This window comes from Orcinus orca, chromosome 4 (genome assembly GCF_937001465.1).
Source record: "Orcinus orca chromosome 4, mOrcOrc1.1, whole genome shotgun sequence".
Classification (NCBI taxonomy): Eukaryota; Metazoa; Chordata; class Mammalia; order Artiodactyla; family Delphinidae; genus Orcinus; species Orcinus orca.
In genome coordinates this window covers 31,496,372-31,517,900 of record NC_064562.1, presented here as the reverse complement: position 1 = coordinate 31,517,900, position 21,529 = coordinate 31,496,372, and the positions used below count along the sequence as shown (strand labels likewise).

At 33.7% G+C, this 21,529-nt stretch overlaps 1 protein-coding gene across 4 annotated transcripts in view; it reads left to right on the top strand.

The window, feature by feature from the left end:
- LRBA (LPS responsive beige-like anchor protein) overlaps positions 1 to 21,529 on the top strand; it is a 728,899-nt gene that overhangs the window by 401,938 nt on the left and 305,432 nt on the right. For all 4 annotated transcript variants that reach the window (XM_033402948.2, XM_033402953.2, XM_012535502.3 and 1 more), the window contains 2 exons: positions 12,079 to 12,203; positions 20,056 to 20,202. In XM_033402948.2, coding sequence (XP_033258839.1) covers positions 12,079 to 12,203; positions 20,056 to 20,202 — 272 coding nt within the window. The remainder of the gene's footprint in view (positions 1 to 12,078; positions 12,204 to 20,055; positions 20,203 to 21,529) is intronic.

The window sequence follows — 21,529 nt, the reverse complement described above, 5'->3', positions numbered from 1 at the left end:
CAGTAAAGACAGAGGGGAAAATAAATCACTTCCGAATGTGAATAATTGCTTCAAAATTGAAAGTACTAGAAAGTTTCTAGGAGATGACAGCAACTATTGAAAGAACTGGCTTCCAACTGTCTTAAAAACCTGGAAGTGTAACATAATAAGCCCATTCTCCCCTGTGGATAAGGAGCACATACTTTTTGTTTTGCTAATTTATCTAACTTGCAAAGCACAGTATATATATTTTTCCTTTTATGCTAGTTAAAATCAGTTGTTTGCTTTTACCAGTATTTCCCTGAGAGTTTTGGATTAAAGGCAGGAAGTGTTGGATTATGCTGGGTTGCTGATGCATTTCAGCCTTTAAATTATTTATTTAAAGATATCAGTGTCGGGCTTCCCTGGTGGCGCAGTGGTTGAGAGTCCGCCTGCCGATGCAGGTGATGCGGGTTCGTGCCCCGGTCCGGGAAGATCCCACATGCTGCCGAGCGGCTGGGCCTGTGAGCCATGGCTGCTGAGCCTGCGTGTCCGGAGCCTGTGCTCCTCAACAGGAGTGGCCACAATAGTGAGAGGCCCGCGTACTGCAAAAAAAAAAAAAAAAAAAAATTTAGGTCCCACTCTAACCTGTCATTTTATAAAAGGGATGTTAAAACTCATACCAGTACAATAAACTGTCATAATGAATATATTTATGGGACTAGTATGAATATCTTACCCAAAATAGCACTGAAGTAGCATTACCAAAATTTGGTAATGGAGTCACAGATGTGAGGTCTAGCTATGTTTCTTGGTAGCTAAATTACTTGACTTCTGAGTCTCAATTCTGCACCTGTTAATTTGGGATTATATTTCTAATTTATAGGGTTGTTTTGAGAATTAAATGAGATCACATGTAAAATACTTAGTAGAGTGCCTGATACGTTACTGGCAATCACTAAATTTTAGTTCCCATCCCCTTTCCAGGAGCATAATGTAATATGTTTCTCAAGAGAGTGAGGTCCTATCTTCCTGAGGCTTCAGATTGTTCTCTGTGTGCACATTGTCCAGCCCTGTGACTATTTACTACCATGATCCTGAAGCTTGAAGACTGAAGACAGTCTCCAAATACAGCTTAAGCCTCCATTCTTTCATTCTAGGCATGTTTTAATACAAATTGAAAATTCATAACAGCATCAAATAGAAGGACTAGATACATTGATTAAACATAATATTGATTAATTAATTGGGAAGCCAAATTATCAATATCAGTGACTTGGAAAGCAAGGTGAATTTGGTTTCCCAATTAATCAATGTATAATAAAGCTTACATTTAATTTTTTATTTTATTGAGGTCCAGAAAGATCATGCATTTATCATCCTTACCCATCCCAGACATTGTCACCATTTTCTTACTCATTTTCCTTTACCTTCCTTATTTTGGCCTGGCAACCAAATTAGTTCTAAATCTTGAGTGAATTTAGCCAAGTGCTCTTTTTACTCCTGCTGTTAGGTTGCGGAGTATAGGTGGGGGTGGGAAGGATCACGGCTGTACAGATTAATGCCACTATAGACGAATGGTTTCCCATCTCTGCTAGACCTTCATAACTACTTAAGTCATCCTTAACCTCTCCTATAGTCAGCTTTCTTTCATATTTCCCAGGACAACTTTTCTGAATTTTACCCCTCTATTCTATTCTTTAATCGAAACCCTACTATTTAATAACAGAAATAGAAATACTCAGACCAAAATCAGGCCTTCAGTTTTTCTTCTCTTTAACTCTAAACTTATTTATTAAAATGCAGAGCCTTACAGCTTTCCATCTTGCCACAGAGAAGCAAGTGACTTTGTTTACTTCCAAAGTAATCATGCTCTTTGCACAGGATCTTACCTCTTCTCTCTTTCTAAAATTTGTTCCTCCCCTCCTCCCCCATGCTATCTTCACCCTTTAGACTTTGTTTTTTCCACCTGCACATATGCTTAAGTCTGTTCTTTACCCTCTTTAAATTACCATCATATCTCCCACATTCCTTTCATTGCCCCAAATTTTTAAAACAAGGTATTAACTGTCTCCACCAAAGCATGAGTTCATTACTGTCTAGTTTTCTTTCACAATGGTAATCAAGTGGCTAATGGCATCACCAGTAATCTTTATATCTGTTAAATGGTTTCAAAGGCAAGAAAACCTGACTCTAACCGAAGTGAATTTCCTCACTTAAACTGTGAAGAAGTGTATTATCATTCAGAATAAGCAGTGTGGGTATGTAAAGGTGTTGGGGCAGGTCCTCAGCTCCATTTTTCTATAGTTCTTTCAGTGTTGTGTCCCTGGATGTGTAAACTTTACCCCAGTCTGGCTTCTTTATGGTTGTATTATAGCTGCCAGCAGCTGAGTCTAATATTTCCTTGTTCCAGTCAATCAGGAGAAAGGCAAAATTACTATCCCAAATACTGAATAGAAGTTTTGCATTTCAGATTGGTGAAAAAATGATTGCCAGGAAATTTAAGCAATATTTGGCTTAAAGCTAGATTCTGGAACCAATCACTGGAAGAATGACAGAATTATCGTAATTGGCTTAGAGTCAGCTTTCTATAAGTCATTGAACCATGTAAGAAGTGATAGATATTACAATGTTACAAAATTGTAATTCTTAGGAAAGAGTAATTAGGAAAATTGCAATTCTAAGGAAAAGGGAGAGGATTGACTATTAGATGAGTAACTGAGTACATAAATTTTGTAATCATAAAACCCAGAGATCCCCCTAAATGGAAACACTTCAAATGTCCATGAACTGATGAACGGATAAACAAAATGCGACCCTTGAGCTTGAGGGGGTTAGGAGCTCTGACACCACTCTCCCTCAAGTTGAAAACCCGTGTACAGTCATCCCTTGCTATTCATAGGGCTTGGTTCCAGGACCTGTGCTGGATACCAGAATCCAAAGACGCTCAAGTCCCATAGTCCACTTCCACATCACTGGGTCCGCATCCACGGATTCAACCAACCGCGAAATTGTTTAGCGATGTATTTATTGAAAAAAGTCAGCATACAAGTGACTCACGTAGTCTCAACCTGTGTTGTCAAGGGTCATTTGTATATCAATACAGTGAAATATTTTTCAGCAATAAAAAGGAATGAAGTACTGTTACATGCTACAACATGGACAGACCTCAAAAACATTACGTGAAGTGAAAGAAGCCAGTCAGAAAACTCTACGTACTGTATGATTCCATTTATGTAAAATATCCAGAATAGGTAAATCTGTAGAAGCTAGTCATTGCCAGGGGCTGTAAAAGGGCTTTTAATCTTTTTTTTTTTTTTGAATCACGTTTGAAGTCACTGGTGATATCACTTTAAGCACTGTTTTATCAAAGTAAATGGCATCTAGAAGTATCCAAACACTTAATTTCATTATTAACTGAAAATAATGCCTTATATTTACATAGCATTTTTCTGTTGTTAAAGCAATTCCGTAGACTTCATTTCATTTGATTCCTCACAACAGCCCTGTTGTAACTGAACAAATTACAATTATTTTTATTAAAGCAATGGAGGCCCAAAGATGATAAATGATTTATGTAGGTCATAGATCTAGTACATGGTACAGCTAAGGTGATTATCTTTACTTTAAAAGAAACGAAGCCAAAATATTTTTATATCATACCCAGAAATTTTAAAGACTAGTGGTTTTTAATATAAATTACTTTGAAACTTTAGCTGCTGTATATTTTATACTGTGAATTAGTTATAAATTTGATTTTAAAGAATTTCCCTTAAAAGATAAATTAGACTCAGTTCTTTGGTATTGGAGATAGAGATATTGGAAATGTTAAAGAAAAAATGCATTCTCATAGTCTTTAGGCTCTCCAGAAAGTTCCAAGACTAATAAAAATGCCTTTAATCAGTCACTTACAATTTGACTGGTTTTAAGACTGGTCCAAACTTCAGAAGCTCCAGGCCAAAGCAAACACATTCACCTACCTTCTAACCTGTATACTGTGAAATCCTGTACATATCCATTCCCAAGGAAGGGGGAACGTGGGCTGACTGGGAGTGGGTATGGGATTTCTTTGGGGGGAAATAAACATTTTAAAATTAGATTATGGTGATGGTTGCACAACTCTGTACATATGTTAAAAACCATTGAGCTGTACACTTAAACAGGTGAACTTTATGGTATATAAATTATATATCATAAAACTGTTTAAAACACAAAAATAATCAAAAGCTTCTCTCCATTCTTCATCCTTCTGGACATTTTTATGCAGAATTAAATATTGCTGGCCACTCACTGCTTTGAAGAGTCTTTGCTTCTTTGTCTTTTTTGGCAACATTCTATTTTGGTTCTTCTACTGTCTTATTGATTGTGAGAAGCAATTACTTCCTTCCCTATTTATTTCTTTCCTCTTTTGCAATTTTTTAAATATTGGAATTTCCCATATTTCATTTTACTTTTTCCTGTCCTTTCAATATAGTTTTCTATGGATCTAGCACAATACCTAGCTAATAGTAAAAACTCAATAAATTTTTGTTCAACAAATAGCTGAATCCATTGACTTACAAGGTTAATCAATCTCCCAATTTTATATCTCTAGCCCAGGCTGCTTTTCTGAGTTCCCAAGTTATATTGCTTATTTATTAGACATACCTACCTAGACATTATTAGGTAACCATGACATTGTTATTCTCCCCAACCATGTCTACTTAACCTGCATCATTTCCGTTATATAGCATCTTTTCCCCTCATTGCCCTGTTTTGTCACAAACCTCAATTGTATTCTCATTATCTCCTCTTTTCCTCACCTCCCATGTTGAATGTCTCATCAAATCTTATCTATTCCACTTCAAATATGTCTCTGAAATCTTAGCCTCTACACTCCATCCCCACTGCCTTATTTTATATTGCTGCCATGTAACATACAAGGCTGATCATAAATAATCCTGTATTAAGAAAGTTTGGTTGTCCCTCTGTTGACTATAAGATCTAAAGGGAACTACTTTAGTTAACTATGCAGTGACTTTTGAAATCTTGATTCTAAACCTGTGTTTCCTACCTTAGCTTTTGCCACTCTGAGGCTGCCTTGAAATGATCTTTCTTACCCAAACTCCCTTACATAGAAGTGCCTTTTTAGGTTTCCATACCTTTGCTATTTCTTCTGCTTGTAATGCCTTTTCCATTTTGCCCAGCAGACTCCTGTTTATCATTTAAGTTTCTTTTAAAAAGTCATCTCATTCATTCTTTAATTGATTATTTATGAAGTTCCTGCTTTGCTTCAGTTACTGTGCTTCTTGGTCAGTGAGTTACACAGACACAAACTCTTGTCCTCATGGAACTTACAAAATAGATCCTCATTGAAAGCTTAATGAAATCTTCAATCCTCTCAGGCAGGGTTAATTAGGACTTTCATCATAGCTATAAGAGTATCCAAAGGAGTTTCTAGAGGAAGTGGCATGTGAAAAGCTCACTGGCTTTGAAGTCCATAGACTCTTATTATTTACTACTGATGGATAAGACTTAGTTTCTTCATCTTTAAAATGAAAATATCAGTATTAAATCACGGCAGGGTTGTTGTGAGGCGTGGTGATCATGTGTATAAAAGAGCATGATGTCTAGCACACAGTAGCCTAATGCAGTAAATGCTGTCTACTTTAAAGTTGTATTATTATGGATGTTTGATAATTTTCTTATCCTGATTATAATATAAAACAAATTCTAGGCTGAACCTAGCATAGTTTATTTGTATGTACCAAGATCTGGTACATAGTTGGCATTCAACTGATGTTTGGTGAATTATTTTTCAAATTAGATTTTTGGGGAAGGTAGAACAGTTTTGTGCAAATGGAGTGGCTACTGAGGTGAGTTTTAGGGCTTCCTGAATCCAACAATATCATTTATTTTAATTTTTTTTTCAGTTTTCTATTGTTAGAGTTTTAACTGGTAGTACAATTAACACTAGATTTTTATTTTCTCGTAACTTACTCCTGGTAAAAATGCTAAGTAAATAAATAAATGGTTAACAGGCTAACAACAGCTAGGAAAACCTTGGGATTATTTCTTGAATAATTGACTTTGTTGCAAAATTATATTTTTTTTAAATATCCAAAGTAATAACTAATTGAATGAAGATGGGTCGCTAGTTATCTCTAAAAGCAAATAGAGAAATACACCGAATAGTACCACTGCAGAAGTTCATAACTACATAAAATGTAATTTTATATAATTAAATAATATATATGATGCTCTTACTGACTCAGTGTAATATAAACTCTCTATGTCAGGCCTCAATAAAGAAAGGATTCTGCTTTGGAAGATGTCCCATCTGCTGGGTTCCATACAACTGAAGGATCTTTTTCCTTTTTTTTTCTTTTTTTTCATTAAGACAGCACAGTTCATAGATCACCTGCATTTGATTTATAGTTGGTACTTGGTAAACAGAGGTTTTAGTTAATATTCTTTCTGTCTATCTGCATGAAGGCACAATAGATTTCAGTTTGTGAGATAAAGCATTCTTTTATATTGTATGATATCCGATAGTACTTGCACATTATTTCACCAAGATTTATGCAGAAAGTGAAACCCTTCTAGAACTTAAGCACTTTTATCTTCTAGCTGACAGTGCACTGAAAATATTTACTGTGCTTCTTTTAGAGGTTACCATTTATTTAAGTTGTAGCTAATGTCTAGCATTAATTTTTAATCTAAAACTATAGAAACAGAAGGTAGCCAGATATAGGAGTTAGAAAAACAGGTAGTATACAAATTTAAGAACAAAATATGAATACTAAAATTTTCTAGGATTTAGAACTTTTTTCTGGCCATAAGAATTTATTACTGACTTCTCTTAAGGTCATCAAGATTTATCAGGTATTGTCACAAGAAAATAGGAAAACTGGAAAATAGGAAATTTTTCTAATATACTTGAATTGTGACTAGCAGTTCTTTTATTGATGTAGATCCAAGTTACATTAAAATAACTAAATCCAGAGGGATGACAAGCATGCATATATCTGACTAATTTGAATAATGTGTCAATACATTTAGATTATGTAATAATTAGAATATTTGTATAGCTACTCATTTCAGTAATTAACATTGTTCTACTTTAATAGAGTGATAGTAAAACATAATATACCTTGATAAAGTAATATGAATTTAACGACTTCAGTGAAATAAATGTCAATATTTCTCTTTTGTTCTCAATTATTTTATTCTGCATATTAAATTTTGCCTGTTTTTTGACAACCATACCTATTTGTGGTCTGAACACCTTTTCCTACATCAGGGAAATACGAACTGTGTGACTGCTACTGATAACATCTGAAGAGCCTTGTTCTGTTCCCTATTCTGAAGATTAGATTTAGCTCGAGGAGAGAAAAAAGGAGCCTGAGCAAAGAAAGGAGAGGGGAGAAGATAAGGTGTTCTCAGAGCACCGTATCATTCTCATAGGGTGCTTATGCAGCAGTGCAAAATGAGCATTGCACAACTCCAGGAGTGCCATTTACACAAATTTTGATGTGGATAGTGCTCCTTCTAGTTGTGCAGTTTAATGCTATATAATAGAGCTCCGCTGTGTTACACATTTTTTTGAATTCTTATTATTTATTTTCACATCTGTCTTCTCCCGAGGTCAGAGACAATATCTTAATAATCCTTGTATCCCTAGCTGCTGACTCAAGGTAGAGTCAATCATGATTAGAAAGTATTTTAGGAGTCTAGTTCAATATCCATCCATTCAGCACTGTTAATAGGCTGATTAGATTGCCATACTTTCTCTGAGCAAAACTGAACTTTAAGAAGTCTTATAATTTACATGTGGAAAATAATATAATATTTGAACCATTCAACTGTTAGGGGAAAATGTGGATCATCCCTTACTTACTGATTCTCTGTTTTAATATTTCTTCCTTTTCCAACTGATTGTCTTTTGGCTCTTTCTTATTCATTTGTTTTACTAGATCAAATCACTGACCAGAGTGGGCCCAGGAGGAGAACAAATAGCCTATCTGTTGATGCTTGAGTTGTGTTTCCTTCTAAGATTTATTTCAACAATCTATCTGATTTTGTTCTTGTAGAACAGAAAGACATATTCTGTAAATAAAAATGGCATTGTTTTATATTATTTTATGTAGATTATAGCAATATGTTAAAGTTTTATGCGTACAAACACATAAATGTGAAGGTTTTTTAAAAAGTGGATAATTAGATGATTTATGCTTAGACTTTGAAATAGACAATTAGACCTATATTGTCATTTTAATCTTAGACTTTGAAATTAGGCCAAAGAAAGGGAGAGAAATAATTAGAAAGAAAAGTTAGAGCATTTAATTTCAGTGACATCCTCAGCTTTTCAAAGACAAATATATTCTTGTTAGTCAAAGGTTTTAGTACTTGGAACTTGTATACTAAAAGGGGACCTAACTACTAGACCTTTTATAGAGAAGGCTTTATTTCCAGATCTAACAGAGCCTAGGCTTACATCCTGAATTTGAAAAGTGTGGGGGATCTTAGTTTTAATTATTAGTAGAAATGGATATAGATGAAGTTTGTGAATGTGGCATCATGTAGTACTAATGTAATTTTTTTGATAGATACAGATATATAGAGGTATAGGTATATAGTGGTCTAGATATATATTTCTAAGGTCTCAGAATAAGTGATTTCTCATCTTATCCATGCATGTGTTCAGTCAAGAGTCTATTTCTGAATACATGGAGTCTTTTAAATTTTCCTAGCCATACCATGGTGATAACTCCAAAAATATATAATAACTTATTTAGTTAATTCATAAACTTAAGAGAAGAGTGTTGGATTGATTTCAAAAATTTTCCAATTTCGTATCCTTTATCCCCTAGAAGGGGCTTTTGGAGAGGGGGTGGCAGTATTTCCTAAATAAGAGTGAAATCTTTATGTGAATAATCAAAACTTATAGTAAGTTGATGATTGAAACCTACACATTCTCCTTTCCAATACTGTTCACAAATTGTGACTCATTTTCTTGGTGATAGAGCTTTATACTGATACTGTATGTTGTTGGAAGGAGCAGAGTTGGGAGAAAAGAGTGAATTTTTAGGTCCTAGTCTCTTTCTATGTAAATGACTTTAAACATGCTAGTAATTATCTTCATCTGAAAAAAATGAGTATGCCTTTTTTTTCAAAGAACATATATTACTCTAACCATAAGAAATTGGATGATAAATGCTATTTTTTTCAAATGAGGTTAATAACTCTTCCATTTTGAGAAAATTCCTTGAAGGTTTGTATTCTACATCACCTGGAGAGACTTTTAAAAGTGTATTGAAATTGTTGTTTTCTCTAGTTGATTTTTGTAATCCGTTCTAGATCTATGATCTGAAATGAGTGATTTTGCTTTGTCTTGAGACTATTTTAAGTTGTTGTAACAGGAGGTAGACTACTTGTCATGAGAAGATAGTCTGAGATGTAGTTTCAGTGAGGGTGTAAAGATTATCATGGTGAGAAGATAGTCTGAGATGTAGTTTCAGGGGGGGTGTAAAGATTATCATGATGATGTATAGATTATTTTATTTGGGTGGTATCTTTTTAATATTTTGGTTAGAACATTTAAATTTGAAGACAGAAGTACATAATTAAGGTAAGTAAAACTTACCTCAAAATTTTTTCTACTTTGTGAATAATTTCTCAGTTTCTAATGTATCAGTACTTTTGTTTCAGCCAAATGTCACCATTGTGGCCATTATTTATTAGTGTCAAAGAGCACAAAAATAAATATTATAGTTCTGTTTCCTCCTAATTTTGATTATTATCCTCATAGATATTGCCTTTGAGTTTCTGGCACATTTGTGACTGATTTTATAATTCCTCTGGTTTTTCTACTGTATGACAAAAATTATTATATACATTCTTTAATAACCATCAGATTTGACTTCACTCTCGAGCATTAGACTAGAATCTATTGTTACCTAATTTAGTAATAATTTTATAATGGCAGCTTAACATCTCTTATAATTTTAGTTGTTATCAAGAAGAATGACATCACTTAATTTGACTCAGAATTCAGAAGGATGGATGAATGAAAAATTAATAATTTACCACCTTTGCATAATACTGAAGCATAGAATATTAGAAGGATTGATGGCAGAAAAGGTTAACAAATTTTAGCAGCTTTCATTAGCTTTACACCGTCATATGTTTGTGGTGCTGACTGAAATAGGCTTTGTAGGAGATCTCAGTCTAGGGAACTAATTACTTGTGCCGATTGCCGCACTGATGAATAGACCTTCATTGTATCATTCCCCTGAAGACGAGGAGCAGCCTGTGATTCACGACTGCATCCTGACTGATATTTGATAATAATTTTAACAGATAAATGTAGGTAGGCAGAATGATGAAGTGCCTATCCAAGCTTCATGACTATCAAAGCCATACACATAGCCATCTGTGTACCGCCTTTTCCCCACTCACCTAAGGAGAATTTTATATTATTAATTGAGTTCAAACAACTGTTTTCTTTTGCTTATATGTATCTTCTGTATGTATTTCTTATTTAATTTAAATGAAATCATAATACTAGTTTTCATTTAAAATGCGGACAGCAAAATAACAAAGAAGAATAAAAGAGCTTTTTAATTTTTCTTTTCGAGAACTGCAATTCTTATACTTTTTTGTATGCCATTTAGATTACTTTATATTTCTTCCTCTTTATGCATGATCAAAATCAACAAAGGAGATCTTTGCTGTTCCCTTGTCTCCCAGCATTCTCAGAAAAGAGCATAAGATTCCTATTGTTTTTTAAAAAATATCTTCTTTAAATAATGCACTATTTGTTATCTATGCTTTTATTAATCTGAGATCATTTTTAATCACTGAAGTACTTATTTACAAATCTATTTTGAATTTTTAAAGGTAGCATCTTTAAAACATCAAAATATGGGTAACTTTTATGTAGGTATTTTGGGACTATCAATTGGTCAAGGCTACTAATTTGTCAAAGCTGACAGGTAACATTTTATTAACTCATGAAATACAAGTGAGATTTTATTTTGCATTAGTCATTTTTTGCAGAAGTTTTGATTTTGAATTTTTAAATTTTATTATTGAAACTTAGAGGTTTTCATATTGTGTACCTTTAGTGAATAAATACATTCTGCAGAGATTTTTTTAAGGAAAATATTTTACAACATGCTAGATCACGATTAGTTAATAGGAGAGAAAGTTGACATTTATATATTGCCATGTAAAAGATCTACATAATTGGGGAAAATATAGTAGAACTTGAATTGTGTGAACCCTTTAAAAAATACATTTCTAAAAGTATGCTTTTGATATAGCAATTATTGCACATCATATAGCATGTAGTTTTTAATTAAATATAAAAACAGACTACATAAAACAGAAATCCAATCTGATTTGCGTGAATATAGATTGCTGTTTCACTCTATAGGAATGGTTTATTTAAAAACAGTAAATGGAAAAGAAATGCATTTTCTTGTGTTGTTCTAAGCCTCAGGGGCTAAATGTAATGAATATTTTAAGAGATTATTTTAATTAAATTCCTGCACATCTAAACAGAGTAATATTTTATTATCACATGCATAACCATGTAACTGAGATATTCATTAAAGTTAACACTTTCTGGACCAAGAATTCACGGTATGATTTACTGACCTTGTGCAAAAAGGCACAAATTAGGAAGAAAAATGAAGGGGGACAGACTTTGATTAATATAGGTAATGCTATACCATATTTATAATAGCCTTTTCCCTATTCTGGTTTATAAATGCAGCCACAGAGAAAGGTGCCCTGCTGAGGCTGAAATGAGGCTGAAATCAGAGCACATGCCACTAGAGTGTGGGGAAACTGATCACACTGTCAGCAATTCATTTCAAAATGATGTATTTAGTGCTCATTTCACCTTCCAAGAAAAAGGAAAAGGAGTTCCTTAGACTGGAAGGTGATATTGTTATTTTCAAGGACATACCTAAGTTAAAGATTGCAGAAAGGGGAGTGTGAGGTGGAGGGAGAATTAAGAGGAATGGGAGGAAAAAAAAGGCAGAGCAAACAAGGAGAGCTTTATGCAGAAATTCAGTGCTACCACGCTGTTTGATAATTGCTAACATATGTGGCTTCTCTGTTTCATTGTAGTCGTCCTCGTGAGTTCTGGCGCCTCGACTACTGGGAAGATGACTTGCGGCGCCGGCGACGATTTGTGCGTAACCCTCTAGGATCGACACATCCTGAAGCGACACTAAAAACAGCCGTGGAACATGGTCAGTGTATAAACCACTCCTTGCCAATAGCAGCAGGTACAGTACTTGGTAATGAAGAGCGTAACTTCATTACTACAAGGTACTGTAAAATGGTCCAGTGCCACATTTCACAGTTACTCACCCCAGAAACAGAAGTTCAATTTTTTATAGTTAGTGTAGGGTCCTATTAAATTATGGTGTCAAATGTATTTATTTATTATGTTACACATGCAAAACTTACTTAACATAGACCCTTTGTTTCAGAGTAGGAAGATAAAATATTTCTCCTTTTAAGTGACACATTCAGCTTTGAGTAAATTAATCCAGGATGCCTGTCTTAAATCCATGAATATCAGAAAGACAGCATTTACAAACCAAATACGTTTCTAGGTTCTGTTGTGTGTATATGGTTTTCCCTCAACCATGGTATTTTAGCATGAGATGATGAAGCGGGAGAGCTGGTAATAAATGTCCAAGTGCTTAGATACTTTCTGAGCCTTGATTTGTAGATGGTTGTGATAGACGCCTCCTGGAAAAAGAGAATAGACATTATTTTCATATGTTCCTGTTCTGCATCATTTTGTTATCAGAGCTTAACAAAACATTTTCCCTTTTTTGATATAATGCATAGCACTATGATTCAGTTTAGGTAGAAGCCTGATGAGCAAATTGGAAAAACTGAAAAAGTCCTTTGGATTTGGTAATATACTCTCTTTGATCATAGGGTTTCACATAATGTTTTATAATTTTTGAAAGCCAATTAAGATTTATTGATTATGGGGGAAAATGTACCTCTCCATATTAAATTGTTTTTGATTTTATAAAATAAATATTGGTTAGTTTTAGTAAGATGAGAAATAGTTTTAATTTCCCTTTTTCAGGGTATTAGTTTAACATGCAGCAGCTTATGGTTAAATGATAGTATGTAGTATACAAAGTAGATGTTTCAGGAAGGATATTAAGAATTTAGATTACAAGTCTGTGATCTTAGGTTTGGCCTCAGTCAGGCAGCTTAACCTCTTGCACTCAGCCTTAAAGAGCCATTTCTGGAAGAAAATGTCCACAATATGTCATCAGATATAACGCCAAATGTGACATCAGTCCTTTAAAATAAATGATCATACAGAGAATAGTCAATAACAAAGTGATCTAAAAGCAATAATAGTTGCAGGGCCCTGCATCTTCAACTACAGGAGGTGGAGAAGGAGAAATAAGATGTAGAATTAATTGGGCCACTTTTGCTTTTAAGGTTCAAGTACTTTTTACATGGTGCTATACATTTCAGAGTTATATATCTATTTTTATTTTTCTTTCATTTTGTTTTTGTTTTTTTGGCTTTGGTTAATGACCCTTACATTGAAAAAACTTAGCCTTTTCATATTTTATTCTTTTCAGTCAAAAAGATGTTACCATATGCACTTAAAATTTAATAAGTATCTTTCTGTCTTATTAACTGTCATTTAACATTGAGTTGTGAGTTCTGAAGTCTATGAATGACAATACAAATATTTTTATGAAAAACTTTCCTTTTATAGCTGGAGAGGGGGACCTGGTTTCTAAAATTGCATATAGGCAAATTGTTAGTCCTTTATCCTGAAAGAAATAGCAGTAACTGAATTTAAAATTTGTTGTATAGATTTAATACAGAGCTTATTAAAATCATTTCAATCAAAAATAGTACATTTAACTTTGGGAAATTATAGGATTTTTCATAATGAATAAATTTTAATTTTGTTGTTGAACTTTACCTTTTAAAATAACATTATCATGTCAACTGTTTTAATGCTAAGAGTCTGATTTTTAAAAAAGATATTTATTAGCAATGCTTACTGTCATTGAATGCTTAAAATCCTGTATAGGAGCAGATTTCACTGTAATTACTCTAAATAGTAATTGAAAGTTTAACGTAATATTAATGATATCTATGTTTTATTATGCACTTTTAAATTAAGAGAGAGAAGTAAAGTTTAGCATTTTATGTAATTCCATTCTATTTGGTAATATTTTATGCTAGTTTCATAATGATTAATATTTAAAGTACTCTGAAAGATTAAGAATATAAATTTAAATCTGAAATATATTTTTAAAAACTAACTAAATGTGTAGTAGATGCTTCCAATTAAGGGGATACGTTATATTTAATATAACATTTTTTGAAAAAAGGTAAAAGCTCTAACTAATCATATTTTATATACTTTTAATGTTAAATAATGAAGAACTATTAGTTTTGGAACTCAGCACACAGATTGTAGTGTGGTATTTGATGTCGGCGTAATTTATGCTAATACATTAGGTAGGTGAAGAGCTTAATTTTTTAATGTTTTATTAATTAGAGTATCTTGTAGTTGACTTTTAATTTTGTGTTAATTGTGAAACTTTTTTTATCCTAACTTAACTACAATAAGGAAGCTAATAAAAATAAATATATTAAGAATCAAGAATGCAAAACAAAACAGTTAATGTGATCAAAAAGCATGTGAAATCATAGAATTTATCATGGATGAATACTATGCTTCAATGTTGAATTTGAATAATTAAAATAGATATTACTGAGGATAGTATGTCAGTTTCATACTATTTTATGACTTCTCACTTTTATTTGTAATTGATTTACAAACAGGACAGGAGACAGGACATTTTGAAAACGCAGAACCTTAAAACATCACAAACTATATTTTTATTATCAAAGGAGGACATCTAAATAGAAATACTGTTGGAGATTAGTTATGTATTTTAGTAGTACAAGCCATCTATTTTATAGATTGATTTGATTTGAAGGAAAGCCTCTGGTGTAAGGGTGGCAGAGTAAATACCTGAAGAGTGATGTTCTCTGTTCAGGCGATCAATACAAGCCCCATGACTCTACTTCTGGCTACCTTCTAGTTAAAAACAAATTTTTTAATTCTGACAATTTAATTGCCCTTCCCAAGTTCACATTAACTTGCTTGGGGAAAAGAGCTTCAGGTAATTTTTCAAAGAGAGACCCTCCAAAGTGGTTATTTATAAAAGTCATTTTGTAATGGGAGAATTCTTTAACTTTGTAGAAACTGAGTCATATTTTTAAATTAAAATTAATACTTCCTCTTATGATTAAATATACTTTATGGAAATTAGCAGCAGGAAGCAGAGGTGCGTATGTGATTCTTGAGGGCATTTTCTCCAATTTTATAGTTTTAAAATTTAGTAGAAATCAGCTGTAATGATTTGTAACATTCTCCTAATGCACAGAGACCAGTTTGTCAGTTATTTATTATCAGAGCATCTTAGATCTGAAAAGAACCTAAGGCTAAAGTCTCGTCTAACTTTATTCTTTACAGATAAGGAAACTGAGGAAACAAAAGTCCAACATAATTCTTGGTAGATATAGAGCTAAATCCCAAGTTAACTGATGACTAGTCAGATTTTCTTATCATTGTGCTATGCTGTCTTCTAAAATTCATTGTTAAATATGATGGGAATTTTATATTCAAATTAAAGCCATGTAAAAAATGTTTTAAATGGTGAAAAGATTGATTTTAATTCAAACGCTAAAGCAGTTTAGCACTAGAATCCTATTGAATTTAAGACATTTTTATTTTGTAGAGAATGTGCGTGCAAATAGAAGTATATGAGGAGTATTTAACATAGTTTTAAAAGTATCTTGCAATCACATGGAATGATACAAGTAACTCATTTGATTTTCTAGGAATGACAGACCATGTAAAGATCCTAAATCATGTCATTCTCATATCTTCAGTAATGCCAGATACTACTGCTTCCTTCTTAGGATCAAATACACTAGGTTCTTTATCTAAAACTTTTGAGAAATCCATGGTCATTAGGAGATGAACTTGGCTTGTTCTCCTAATTATCCTTTGTAGTTTCACTAATTTTTCTAGAGTAAATTTTCTTGACCTTGGAAATTGCATAAACTATAAAGGGAAATTAGTTGAGGACAATAGTTGTATATAAGGTATTCTTTATGTGTCGTGTTCAGAATAAGCAGTTATGGTATGTACTGCACATCACACTAAGTGTACACTCATTTTATGTACAGTTGAGGTCACTTTGTTATCCCAGTAGTTATCTTTTTTTTTTAATTAACAAAGTGGCTAATTCTTAATGTATCAATTTTTTTTTTACTATAATACGGGCTATTGATAATTCCAGTTCACTTGCACAGTGGACTTCTAAAAAGGGATTTATATATCATAGGTAGAACAGTTTTCTGTTTTAATTTTACTTACCTAGTCTGTGTTGCATAGATAAATCAACTCCTGCCCAGAGCTAGCTCTAAAGAACTTGAACTTTACATTTTGAGGACCAGCTTTTCTCTGAGCCCTCTCATTGCTCTTAGCCTCAGTGAATCACAAGTTACGTTTCAAAGAAAACATTTTTTACAGATTTCTCCAATTTTATATAACAGTTGCAGTTTGGTTATTAAGTTAGGCTAAATATTAAATCCGAATAATATATGAGATTAGTGAAGGCAATTTGTTGATAGTGATATGAAAGATTTAAGCAGTTATCATGTTTGGTAATAATTTCATTAACCAGAAAAGATCTGAATCAAGCTTTAAAATTGAACCAAAAAGTATATTTTGACTTCATCCAATTAACTTTTATACAAGTGTAGGATATATTCACAGAAAATATTAAAATAATTGATTCTTGTTTTAATGGTTGATTGAGTATAAGACAAACAAAATTTTAAAATACGCTTTTCCCAGCACATATAAATATGATAATTATCTTTTATTTTATGCTTGGGACAGTTTTGTTCTAATTTTGAAAAAAAAAGTTCTTTAGCAGAAAGCTATTAGACCACTGAGAATTGAACACCAGCGCATGTGGTGTGTATTAGAGTACTGTTGGTAATTTTACTGCTGCTAACTTAAAATCCTCAAGGGGGAGTTAATTACAGGAAAACCATTCTAAATATCAGTAAGCTGCATATTTTCCATGACAAGAGCTTTTTCAGTTGAGGTTGAACAATTCCAGAATCTGAGCTTGTAAAAATAAGTAAATAAATAAATAAAAGTGGTGTTTGTATGCATACAGTAGACCTATAGTACTTAAAATTTTTTTCATAAAATTTTAATTCAAAAGCTATTGTGTTTTAATTTGTTGTCAGCATGATGAGAACATATTTAAAATTTAAAAATTTCAGTTGGAAGGGATAAATTATTTTTAGTGGTCATTGAAATGAATGTAATTTATTTACTGAGCTATTTTAAACCATTGTGTATTGCCACTGACTATTCTTACTGTCATTTTTTGTAAATGTTTTCAGATTAAAGAGTGTTTTCCTTCTTTTTTTCTTTCAAATAAGCTTGGTGTACTTCAGGACATGTATGGCAATAATCAGAGAATGTAATGATCGAGCTGTTGAATTTAGTTTTTTCTGATGTGTTTGGCCTATGCTCATCAAATTTAGGTTTGGAAATGAATATGTTTTTATTCTGTACTTATTTATTATAATCCTGACTTAAGCTTTTTAAAATGCATTATGAGAAACGTAAGAATTAGTAAACTAACCAGTAAATTACATATACATTCATATTTGTATATTGGTTATTTTCACTTTCTATGGCATAGTGGTTAGAAGCCCAGATGCTGGTGCCACGCTGACTGGATTTGAATCCTGACTCTACTTATCACCAGCTGTGTTGCCTTGAGCAAGTTATATAACCTCTCTGAGCCTGTTTGCTTATGCGTAAAGGAGAATTTAGCAGAGGGTATATGAGAATTGAGTTAAATGTGTAAAGTGCTTTGAATACTTTGGCACATGATAGGTGTATTTAATATTAGCATTATTATTATTTCTGCTTTGATGAAGGAATTATAAACCCAGGAAATGAGGATGTAGCATACTGATTTTGTACTAAAATCTGACTGGCAACTGTTAATTTATTATAATTTACGTTATAACAAACTATAGAAGATGGTGATTTCTCTCGTGTTTCTCAGTGACCAATTTATTTTTAGTAAAATTGATAGTAAATTGAAAAAGATCTTGTTTGGGCTAAGAGCAATGTTTGTGATTTCAAGGTAAGGAAATATAAATGCTTGAAATATAAACAATGATATAAAAACTCATACTCCTATTTTCCTAAAAATTAGTGTTTTTTGGGTATATTTCTTTATAGCATTTAAGAAAATGGAGCCATTTCAATTAGATACTTTTAGTTCTTTTCAAATATTTATTGAGACCTTCATATGTGTGCAGCATACTATGCTGTATGTGGGTATGAAGGAAAATAAGATTTTATTCATCCATAGAGAGTATTCAAAGCTAAATATAGAAAGCCTCTTCCTGTGACTTCCTTATTTAATAGAAAGCTTCTATGTTCTTTTAAGTAGTGCCATAAGTATTAGATATAAATGATATACATGGTGAACTTACAATAAATATGGTAAAAATAAACTTTTACCTTTAACATTATCAAATAACCATACCTATTAAACTCAGAGAAGCTTTGATTTGTCTAGTTAACTAGGTAAGATACATGTAGTTTAACTATTTAGAATAAATTATATAGATAAATATTAGTCATGTTACTGCAAACTGAGTGCTTTATCCTTTCTGGGTTTGGGGCCTTATGCCTAGGCTGATACTGCAGTGGAGCAAAAAGCCTAGCCATCTTATTTCTATATCAATAGCTGTTGCCTGGTGGATCAAGTGCTTTACCTCTGGAATTTCCCTAGCTGGAGACTGGGAATGTCAGTAGTGTAATGAGGATTCTAAATTTCCCTTATGTGACACTATGCGCTTTTAAAACTTCCAGTCCAGAAGTTAATATCTGCTTTTATGTATTTCTTAAGGAGAAAGCTGCTCAAAGCAATGGGAGTCACCTTGGAGGGATATGGGGTTTTGACGTCAGAATTTGGAGTCTCAGTGTTGACTCCTTTCAGCTACTCCCCTGCTCCTCTTTCTGGTTCCGTTGGTGGCTGTAGGTGCTCCGCAGAGCTGCTTCTTTACTCTCTATATTTGCTGTGCCCTTTCCCTCCTTCCTTCCCTTCGGCTGCCTTGTCACAGTGCCTTTGAGTCTGGCGCTGCTGCTCTCCACAGGCTGCTCCAGTTCAGGCGGTGTGAGGCTCTTTGCCCAGATGCCTCTCATCCCAGGCTTTCTGTTATGTTTGCCCCCGGGGTGTCTTAGCCCTTTAGTTTAAACACGTGGAGGAGGTGGTGTTTGAGCCTCCACTTAGTTTCCACACTGCCTTGCTCTTGGAGATTTGTATAAGGGCTGGAGCAGGGCTGTGGGTGGGGTGAAATGTGGGCAAGGTTAGCGTGAAGGAAAGAGGGAGGATGGAGTAAGAGGAAGAGCATGCCGCCTCTAAGAGCTGCTGTAGCTTTATTAGTGTCAGATATGGCTGCAGAATCTCGCCTAAATCCTCACTGGCTGTGGATCTCTCTTAGCTCTGTATTTATGCATTCTCCTTCACAGCCACACCCCAACCATTTTAGAATGTTTGTCGTTATAATATTATTCACAGGAATAAATCAGTATTCCTTGTTTTTCAGTGTTAAGCAGGTATTGTTTCCAAAACTAAGTTCTGATTTTTTTTTCTACTAACAAATTTCAAAACAATGTGCTGCTTTTGAACCCTCTTCTGCCCTAAATATAAGTAAATAAAAGGCTTAGTGAGCAGTGCAAGGGTCAGATTTAATGGGATTAGGGTTCTTGTTCAAGGTAACATTAGACTAGGTTTGGGGAATCATGGTTGTCAGAAGGAGCGTGTGGGCCATCCTGATCACTTTCCCCACCCTGGATGACTCTGGGTAAAAACAATTGACCATCTTGGGCCACCTATCCTTACCTCGGTTCCCTGCCCCTCGGCCATGGTGCTCTTCCCAGACCTGATGGACAACTTTGTTTCCTTTTCATTTCAGCTGCAGATGAAGATATTCTTGCTAAAGGAAAACAGTCCATCAAGAGTCAGGCTTTAGGAAATCAGAACTCAGAAAACGAGATCCTCCTGGAAGGCGACGACGATACTCTGTCATCCGTGGACGAGAAAGATTTAGAGAATCCCACCGGTAAATTCAGGGGTCATGCACATACTTCAGCTAGCTCTGAGCCAACACGCATCTAATTACTTACTTTTTCAGCTCTGCCTGAAAAAGCAGGACTACCAGCTTTACACCCACAATTACATTAAATGAAGATTGTTTTTGTTCTTCTAAACATTTCCCCCCAATCTTCAGTAGTTTCCCTGTCATTTTTCTATTCTGTTTACCCTACTCATCTTTTTCTTTTATGAATAATCTTTACTGAAAAAGAAAAAAAGTACAAAAACAGCAACAACAAAACAAACTTGCTTCACCCATCTAATGGGAGTTACCTAATCTCTACAAAATGAGAGCTGTAAGTAAAATTATGCCAGTTGCTTTGTAAATAAAGCTTGGAGGTAGATGAGCTATTTGCTTTGATATACAGGTCTTAGGGAACATGCTGCATATACATTTAACTCTCAAAAAATCCATTCCAAGAATGCTATGGCTTTTCACAGGATTCACATATTTTATCTGATGTAGCAATTTTTGATTTGCGCTCAGCAGATTTTCAGTTTTACTTCCCTTATGGGAAAAAATCTCTTGTTTAGCTTGAAATTTTAGTCATTCATTAAATACCTTTTTTTCTTTAATGCCTGTGGCTCTGTCCCTCAAGGAGGAAAGTCTGAAAGATTCTACATCTTCAATAGATGAAAGTTACATAATCTACTATTTTGATAATTTAAAAGGCGTGAAAAATCTTTTATTTAGTGACATATCTGCAACCATGAAATGAATGATAATGAAAAGCAAAAACAGGTGATGGCATCTTCTCTGATGGTAAATCTCTCTGTAAAGTAAAATAAAATTAATTGAAGCTTACTGTTAAGGGATTTGGGGCAGGAGTAGAGAGTAAGGTGGACACTGCTATTCTCTGGTCTTTTCCTTCACATCCATTTACTCATTTCCTCCTCCTTTATTTTGCTTCTATTCTTGCTACTAGTAATACATTCATACAGTAATAGAGGTGAAAGGGGAGTTTAATTATATAATCTTGACAATGGAAATAGGATTAAGAAGTAATCCACACTAATAAAGTGGTGTGGGTTAGAAATGAAGTGGAAATTGTCAGGGGTCTTCTGTAGGACCTAGGCTGCCCTAGCTCCTGCAGCTGTCTGCTTACCCTGTAATTGAATGTCTGAGAATGATTGAAAAAATGTTATTTCTTCTCAGGATTACATGCTAATGTACGGAGGGCAAAGGAGACAGCAAAAGAACACATAGCTGCTTATTTCATCCATTTATAGGGATGAGCTTTGGGAAATCATGGCTGTTCTGCAGTTATCTGCTGCCCATCTGCAAACACAATGTA